The sequence below is a fragment of the Thamnophis sirtalis genome, unplaced genomic scaffold (assembly GCF_051295495.1).
Source record: "Thamnophis sirtalis isolate CommonGarterSnake01/CBP01778 unplaced genomic scaffold, rThaSir2_p1.2 scaffold_2, whole genome shotgun sequence".
NCBI lineage: Eukaryota > Metazoa > Chordata > Lepidosauria > Squamata > Natricidae > Thamnophis > Thamnophis sirtalis.
In genome coordinates, this window is record NW_028261382.1 from 40,207,930 (window position 1) to 40,217,414 (window position 9,485).

The 9,485-nt window shown below is 45.0% G+C and overlaps 1 protein-coding gene across 1 annotated transcript; it reads right to left on the reverse strand.

The window, feature by feature from the left end:
- Positions 1 to 5,860: 5,860 nt before the first annotated feature.
- On the reverse strand, positions 5,861 to 6,286 carry LOC148048651 (feather keratin B-4-like). Its single transcript, XM_087707645.1, has one exon. The coding sequence runs from the start codon at positions 6,284 to 6,286 to the stop codon at positions 5,861 to 5,863; it is 426 nt and encodes a 141-aa protein (XP_087563771.1).
- Between the last annotated feature and the right edge of the window lie 3,199 nt (positions 6,287 to 9,485).

A 9,485-nucleotide genomic window follows, 5' to 3' on the forward strand; every position in this document is an offset into this window, starting at 1 on the left:
GCACCATGCAAGAAGAGAGCCTCCTCCACAAAAGACGTTGATTTTGAGAAGAATCTGAAGACTCCAACGGATTCTCCAGCACACATTAGCTAAGCATGGACATTCCTCCAAGAACCATGGCCTCTTACCTCTTCTTCTGAGATCTTCTCGTGAAGACAGGAGAACTCAAGTGAAGCTGTTGAGATACCAGAAAAGGTCAAAGCTTTTATACCATTCAGCTGGCCTTCTCAATTGTCTAAGACACCACCTCTTTTGTCTGATGATCTCAGTTTTCAACACCCTTTTTCCTGAGTCAGAAGAGTTTTATTAAGAACTCAGCAGAATTAAGGTGCCATCAGAGGAGGCTAATAGCCCATCAACCACTTCCTTTTGTCTCCCTCTCAGATTTCATGGACCTTTGCATTTTCTTTGATTTTAAACGCCGGGGAAGGAAAATAAATAAATACATGAACGAATTACAAATACCCTGGGGTTTAAGGAATCATCTAAACCCTCCCACATTTCTTTTGACATCTCAGAAATTCTTGCTTGTTCGCAGCGTGGATCCCAATGGGATTTGTAGTTCTGCAAGATCAAAAGAGTAACACCCTGGATTGATCTGACACATTTGGCATCACTCCCTTTTATCTGATTCAAATCAAAACATTTTTCTGAAAAGAGGCCCGATTGAAGTCTAATTTCACCTCGTGTAGCATCAAAATTGAGACCGGCAATTCGCTCATTAACTGAAGCAATGGCTGTGTTTGTCTATATGTAGTTCCCTGAGTAGTATGGATGTAGGCTTGTAATTCAGCAGAAAAACAGAGTTGGAAGAGACCTTGGAGGTCTTCTACTCCAACCTTCTGCTCAAGCAGGAGACCCTATCTATCATTCCAGATGAATCTTTCCTTAAAAACCATCCCTGATGGAGCCTCCATAACTTCTGAAAGCAAGTTGTTCTACTGATTAATTGTTCTCACTGTCAGAAATTCCTCCTAAATTCTTCTCTCCTTGATTAGTTCCCATCTGTTGTTTCTTGACCTTTGGGTGCTTTGGACAATAGATTGACCCCTTCTTCTTTGGGGCAGCCCCCCAAATATTGGAAGGCTCTATCATGTCCCCACTAATCCTTCTTTATCGTGGTGGCCAAAACTGGATGCAATCAATGTTTTATAAAGAGGGAATTAAAACCTCACATGATTTTGATTCCATTCCTCCTTGAAGGTAGCCTAGGACTGCATTGGAAGTGAGGATAACCAAAGTTGTAACACTGAAGGGACCAGAGATGAAATCCTTGTGTGTCTAATCACACTTGGCCAAATAAAATGATTCAACTCAATTCGGTTCCTTAGGAGGCATTTGACCAACCACACAAAGCAGTTCTTTCTAGCAGATCCCTGATCCGGGTTCAAAGACAACTCAATCCTCTCTGATGGATCCTCCAGGATGAGGGGATAAAATTTTCGCCTCCCAACTGCAGGAACTCAAGGGATTCTTATTACTTTGTTTTTTCCTTCCTTCCTTCCTTCCTTCCTTCCTTCCTTCCTCCCTTCCTTCCTTCTTTTCTCCCTCCCTCCTTTCCTTTTTCTTTCCTCATCTTCCTTCCTTCATTACTTTGTTTTTCTTTCCTTCCTTCCCCCCTTCCACAGTCCCTTCTGTTGTTTCTTTTCTCATCTTCCTTCCTCCCTCCCTTCTTTCCTTCCCCTCAGGCTAAAAGCAGCCAAGCCTGACCACGATGCCAATCCACAGATTGGGAACATTAAATAAAGCCAAGGGATTTATATACTCTTTCCATGATGGCAGCTGAATTCTCCCCTATTTTCTGCTGAGCAATGCTAGCTTGCCCACATGAAAAGAAAAGCAGTGGTGGCTCACACAACCTTTAAGCCGGAAAGGAGGCAGAGTCTGACCAATCCAAACCAGTCCAGAGGCCACGAGAAGCGTATAAAAAGCCCAGCTCCTCTTTCCAAAATCCATCAGCTTCACTTGACTCTCTTGTCTTCGCAACATCTCCTTGAAGAGCAGGTAAGCTCATATTTCTTCTCCAGGTTCGTGTAGGAAACGAGTGGGAGAGAAACAGGACAACCAATGGAAAGATTGTCTTCTTCTCTTTCTCCTTTGTTTTGACTTGGTTCCTTCTTGACCTTGTTTCCAGGTTTCAGAAATGGCTTCCTGTCATCCATCCTGTATTGTCCCAGCGTCTTGCTCCACCCCACAATTTGGACTTGGCTCTGGAGGTGCCTCTGCTAGTGGCCTTGGCCTTGGTGGCATGCGTAGAGGAAGCATGGGTGGCCTGGCCGGTGGTCTTCTCGGAGGAGTCATAGGCTCTGGAGAACTTGGAACCCTCTCCGGAATCACCCCGCAATGCATCAACCAGATCCCACCTGCAGAGGTTGTGATCCAGCCTCCTTCTTTCGTCATAACCATCCCTGGTCCCATCCTCTCCGCCAGCTGTGAGCCTGTTGCCATTGGAGGCCACACACCATGTGCTCCCCCTGGAGCCGGGATCCTGGGAAGGCCCTTGTCAATGGGTAGAGGATTGCTCGGTGGAAGGAATCTTCAGGGAGGCAGTGGAAATGTCACTTTCATCCCTTGTAATAACTGATGGATGGGTAGAACCCAAGGAACGGATCCTCACGGTTACAGGAATGAAGAGACTGCTTCTGCTGGTCTTGGATTGAGAAGATTTGGACTGGAATAACTTCTGTAGAACGTCTGGGCTTTCTGCTTTTCTCTCCCTGTGTTCTCCCCGTCCTTTGAACTGCTCTGGACCCAGCTCCTTTTCTCCGTGAAATTCATGGCTTTTTCACCCACTATGTTGTTTCATTGCCCTTTTCAATAAATCTCCATGCACATAATTCCATGTCTCTTGGTTTTCCTTTGGAAGTTTTGGTCTCCTCTTCCTTGTAGCAAAATGTATAAAAGGTAGAATACAGAGGATCAAGTGAGGAGTTTACCCAGTTTCTCAAAATCTGATATTTCTTTCATTCATTCATTCATTCATTCATTCTTGGCTTAGAGCAAAGTCTTCATGTCACCACACTCCTTTTCTTCCTGGCTGTCATCAGCACCCACACTTGTCTTTATGGCATGAGATAGCAATAGCAATAGCAGTAGACTTATATACCGCTTCATAGGGCTTTCAGCCCTCTCTAAGCGGTTTACAGAGAGTCAGCATATTGCCCCCAACAATCTGGGTCCTCATTTTACCCACCTCGGAAGGATGGAAGGCTGAGTCAACCCTGAGCCGGTGAGATTTGAACCGCTGAACTGCTGATCTAGCAGTAGCCTGCAGTGCTGCATTTAACCACTGTGCCACCTTGGCTCTAGGATCTAGGAACCTGGGTTTAGGAAAGCACCAGAAGCATTGGATGTTCCCGGGACAGAAGAGAGTATAGAAGCTGCCTTCCCAGTTCAGAGTTGCTTGGACCTGGCACACCTGTAGATTGGAGAAAAGGGAGAATTAATTTTCTTCCCATAGTCCATGGGAGAAAACTTTAGCTCTCTATTATTCAAGTCCAGTAACTTTGCAGGGACTTCCACTCCCAGAATTCCCCGGCCAACAGGAATTCTGGGAATTGGAGTCCACACTTCTTTAGATGTGCAAGAGACTTGAGATGTAGGCAGGATTAATTCCCTGTCAAGCCATTTGCTCACTCTCCTTTGTTCATTGCCAGCTTTTGAAGAAGGAGAAAATGAAGAGCTGGACAAATTGTCTCTCTTTAATTGGTGTGAGAAAAACATCCTTTGATGATGATTACTCCAAGCCAAAGAAATGCACACATCCCCGCAGGCTAAGAACACATTCCTGAATCAAGAAGTCAACATAACTCTGTTTGATTTACTATTTCCAGACAGGGAAATTGCCTTTCTCCTGAAGTAGGAACTCTGGGTCCTCCACCATGGAGGGAGGTATGCAGTGGAGTACCCCAAGGCTCGGTTTTAGGCCCAGGACTCTTCAACATCTGCGTCAATGATTTAGACGAGGGAATAAATGGGGAAGTCATCAAATTTGCAGATGACACCCAGCAGGCAGGAATAGCCAATACTCCAGAAGACAGGCTTAAGATGCAGAAGGATCTTGACAACCTTGAACGTTGGGCACTATCTAACAAAATGAAATTCAATGGTGAAAAAAGTAAGCTTTTATATATAAATATTTTTGTGGTTGTTAGTTGCAAAGTCGTATCTGACCCATCGCAACCCCTTGGAGACTGTTCCTCCAAGCCTTCCTGTCCTCTACCATCCTCTGGAGTCCATTGAAGCTCACGCCGGCTGCTTCGGTGACTCCATCCAGCCACCTCCTTCTCTGCCGTCCCTTTCTTCTTTTGCCCTCAATTGTTCCCAGCATGAGGCTCTTCTCCAGGGGGTCCTTCCTTCTCATTACGTGGCCAAAGGATTTGAGTTCCTCCTTCAGGATCTGGTCTTCTAAAGAGCAATCAGGGTGTTGATGCTACATATTACCATATATGATGGACTTGCAAAAAGGGTAAAGCATTTTGGATAAAAATATGGTGGATTATGCAAAACGTTTCTAAAATGAGGATAAAATTTACCCCGCGGTTATTCTTTTAGGCATAACTACTGATTGTACTGTTATAGAGACTAACTTGATTTTGTACTTAATAAAGGGAGCGAGACTGTTGGTGGCGCAATACTGGAAGAAGGAAGATTTGCCTAGTATACAAGAATGGACATTAAAAGTAACAAACTGAGCAGAGATGGCTAAAATATCAGCATATCTCAAGGATCACTCAGACGAGAAATATAAACTGGAGTGGAGAAGTCGGATTGACTATATTCAATATAAATACGGGTCTAAGAAACTCCAGATAGCTTATGATTGAAAGAGAAAGGAATGATATAATTTTTTTATAGTTAGTTTAACAAAAGAGGAGTTAAAGCACAAATGAAAGAAGAAGCCAAGTTTATTTTAGTTGATTTTAGAATATGATTGTTAATAATTTATACCCTGTATTTCTCTGGGAAGTCGGGAGGGGGGAGGTTGTGGGGGGAGATGGGCTTGTATGGGGAGGGTGGGGGAGGGAAGTAAATAATTGTAAAAGTTTTTTTAAAATTTTCAATTAAAAAAATAAATAAATAGCAATCAGGTTTGATCTCCTCTAGGTCTGACCGGTTGGATGGCCTTGCAGTCTAAGGGACTTCTCCAGCACCAGAGGCCTCCATTCTTTAGATCTCAGCCTTCCTTACACTCCCACATATATATAAGGTAAATATTCGGCACTAGGGATTCAAACCGTTGAACTGCCGACCTTTCTGACCAACAACCTCAGTGTCTTATTCATCGACAGACACATATAAATCCCTGCCCATTTGAATATTGCTCAATATTGAATTATTATGAAAATGATTATTTTTGGAACCAAAACCACCCGCTAGGTATTCTTCCCCAGAGGGGTGTTGTACCAGAACTCCCAGCCATGATGAAAGAACCTTCTAGAACTATAGCCCAGCATTCATTATTGATTTGGGGTTTACATTATTTTCCCATTTCTGCTACTAATTCAGAGACTCGGATGCAACATTTTTAAATACTGGACATGCTGGCTGTTTTGTTGCAAGGAAGAGGAGACCAAAACTTCCAAAGGAAAACCAAGAGACATGGAATTATGTGCATGGAGATTTATTGAAAAGGGCAATGAAACAACATAGTGGGTGAAAAATCCAAGAATTTCACGGAGAAAAGGAGCTGGGTCCAGAGCAGTTCAAAGGACGGGGAGAACAGAGGGAGAGAAAAGCAGAAAGCCCAGACGTTCTACAGAAGTTATTCCAGTCCAAATCTTCTCAATCCAAGACCAGCAGAAGCAGTCTCTTCATTCCTGTAACCGTGAGGATCCGTTCCTTGGGTTCTACCTGTCCATCAGTAATTACAAGGGATGAAAGTGACGTTTCCACTGCCTCCCTGAAGATTCCTTCCACCGAGCAATCCTCTACTCATGGACAAGGGCCTTCCCAGGATCCCGGCTCCAGGGGGAGCACATGGTGTGTGGCCTCCAATGGCAACAGGCTCACAGCTGGCGGAGAGGATGGGACCAGGGATGGTTATGACGAAAGAAGGAGGCTGGATCACGACCTCTGCAGGTGGGATCTGGTTGATGCATTGTGGGGTGATTCCGCAAAGGGTTCCAAGTTCTCCAGAGCTCATGCCTCCTCCGAAAAGACCACCGGCCAGGCCACCCATGCTTCCTCTACGCATGCCACCAGCAGAGGCACTTCCAGAGCCAAAACCAAACTGTGGGCTGGAGCAAGAGGCTGGGATGACACAAGATGGACCACAGGAAGCCATTTCTGAAACCTGGAAACAAGGTCAAGAAGGAACCAAGTCAAAACAAAGGAGAAAGAGAAGAAGACAATCTTTCCATTGGTTGTCCTGTTTCTCTCCCACTCGTTTCCTACACGAACCTGGAGAAGAAACCTGAGCTTACCTGCTCTTCAAGGAGATGTTGCGAAGTCAAGAGAGTCAAGTGAAGCTGATGGATTTTGGAAAGAGGAGCTGGGCTTTTTATACGCTTCTCATGGCCTCTGGACTGGTTTGGATTGGTCAGACTCTGCCTCCTTTCCGGCTTAAAGGTTGTGTGAGCCACCGCTGCCTTTCTTTTCATGTGGCCAAGCTAGCATTGCTCAGCAGAAAATAGGGGAGAATTGAGCTGCCATCATGGAAAGAGTATATAAATCCCTTGGCTTTATTTAATGTTCCCAATCTGTTGATTGGCATCGTGGTCAGGCTTGGCTGCTTTTAGCCTGAGGGGAAGGAAAGAAGGGAGGGAGGAAGGAAGATGAGAAAAGGAAAAAGAGAAGGGACTGTGGAAGGGGGGAAGGAAGGAAAGAAAAACAAAGTAATAAAGGATGGAAGATAAAAAAAGAAAAAAGAGAAGGGAATGCGGAGGGAAGGAAGGAAGGAAGGAAGGAAGGAAGGAAGGAAGGAAGGAAGGAAGGAAGGAAGGAAGGAAGGAAGGAAGGAAGGAAAACCAAAGCTATAATTCCAATCCCTTGAGTTCCTGCAGTTGGGAGGCTCAAATTTTATCCCCTCATCCTAGAGGATCCATCAGAGAGGATTGAGTTGTCTTTGAACCCGGATCAGGGATCTGCTAGAAAGAACTGCTTTGTGTGGTTGGTCAAATGCCTCCTAAGGAACCGAATTGAGTTGAATCATTTTATTTGGCCAAGTGTGATTAGACACACAAGGAGTTTGTCTCTGGTCCCTTCAGTGTTACAACTTTGGTTATCCCCCCATCCAACGCAGTCCTAGGCTACCTCCATAGAGGGATGGAATCAAAATCATGTGAGGTTTTAATTCCCTCTTTATAAAACATTGATTGCATCCAGTTTTGGCCACAGCGATGAAGAAGGTTTAGGGGGGACATGATAGAGCCTTCCAATATTTGAGGGGCTGCCCCAAAGAAGAATGGGTCAATCTATTGTCCAAAGGACCCAAAGGCAGGTCAAGAAACAACAGATGGGAACTAATCAAGGAGAGAAGAAATTAGGAGGAATTTCTGACGGTGAGAACAATTATTCAGTAGAACAACTTGCTTTCAGAAGTTGTGGAGGCTCCATCAGGGATGGTTTTTAAGGAAAGATTCATCTGGAATGATAGATAGGGTCTCCTGCTTGAGCAGAAGGTTGGAGTAGAAGACCTCCAAGGTCTCTTCCAACTCTGTTTTTCTGCTGAATTACAAGCCTACATCCATACTATTCAGGTAAATACACATAGACAAACACAGCCATTGCTTCAGTTAATGAGCGAATTGCCGGTCCCAATTTTGATGCTACACGAGATGAAATTAGACTTCAATCGGGCCTCTTTTTAAAAAAATGTTTGGATTTGAATCAGATAAAAGGGCGTGATGCCAAATGTGTCAGATCAATCCAGGGTGTTACTCTTTTGATCTTGCAGAACTACAAATCCCATTGGGAGCCACGCTGCGGACAAGCGAGAATTTCTGAGCTGTCAGAAGAAATTTGGGAGGGTTTAGATGATTCCTTGAACCCCAGGGTATTCGTAATTCATTCATTCATTTATTTATTTCCTGCCCCGGCGTTTAAAATCAAAGGAAATGTAAAAGTCCATGAAATTCAAGAGGAAGACAAAAGGAAGTGGTTGATGGGCTATTAGCCTTCTCTGATTGCACCTTAATTCTGCTCTTAATAAAACTCTTCTGACTCAGGAAAAAGGATGTTGAAAACTGAGATCATCAGACAGAAGAGGTGGTGTCTTAGACAATTGAGAAGGCCAGCTGAATGGTATAAAAGCTTTGACCTTTTCTGGTATCTCAACAGCTTCACTTGAGTTCTCCTGTCTTCACGAGAAGATCTCAGAAGAAGAGGTAAGAGGCCATGGTTCTTGGAGGAATGTCCATGCTTAGCTAACGTGTGCTGGAGAATCCGTTGGAGTCTTCAGATTCTTCTCAAAACCAACGTCTTTTGTGGAGGAGCCTCTGTTCTCGCATGGTGCACGACCAGCTTGGACTTCCAAAATTAGTCGCTGAAATTTTTCACACTTGGTATCTCCTCCTAAGATTCATGGGTAAAGAGAGCTTTTGTGTCTCAGGAGGAACATCTGGAAGAATTAGCAGAGCTTATCTCCAGGAACTGGTGGGAGAGAAGTATGATAAATGGTGAAGATCCATGCATTTGTTTTCTTCTCCTTTGTTTTGACTTGGCTTCTTCTTGACCTCTTTTCCAGATTGCAGCAATGGCTTCCTGTGCTCCATCTTGTGTCATCCCAGCCTCTTGCTCCAGCCCACAGTTTGGTTTTGGCTCTGGACGTGCCTCTGCTGGTGGCAGTCGTAGAGGAAGCATGGGTGGCCTGGCCGGTGGTCTTCTCGGAGGAGTCATAGGCTCTGGAGAACTTGGAACCCTTTCCGGAATCACCCCACAATGCATCAACCAGATCCCACCTGCAGAGGTCGTGATCCAGCCCCCTTCTTTCGTCGTGACCATCCCTGGTTCCATCCTCTCCGCCAGCTGTGAGCCTGTTGCCATTGGAGGCCACACACCATGTGCTCCCCCTGGAGCCGGGATCCTGGGAAGGCGCATGGCCCCGAGTAGAGGATTGCTCGGTGGAAGGAATCTTCAGGGAGGCAGTGGAAACGTCACTTTCATCCCTTGTAATTACTGATGGACAGGTAGAACCCAAGGAACGGATCCTCATGGTTACAGGAATGAAGAGACTGCTTCTGCTGGTCTTGGATTGAGAAGATTTGGACTGGAATACCTTCTGTAGAACGTCTGGACTTTCTGCTTTTCTCTCCCTGTGTTCTCCTCTCCTTTGAGCTGCTGAGGACCCAGCTGCTTTTCTCTATGAAATTCATGGCTTTTCACCCACTGTGTGGGTGCTTCATTGTTTCATGGCCTCTTCAATAAAACTCTTGGCACATCATTCCTTGCCTCTTGGTTTTCCTTTGGGTGTTTCATCTCCTCTTCCTTGTAGCAAGGTGGAGATGATGGAGAAACAGCAGTCCAGATGAGGAGTTCACACATTC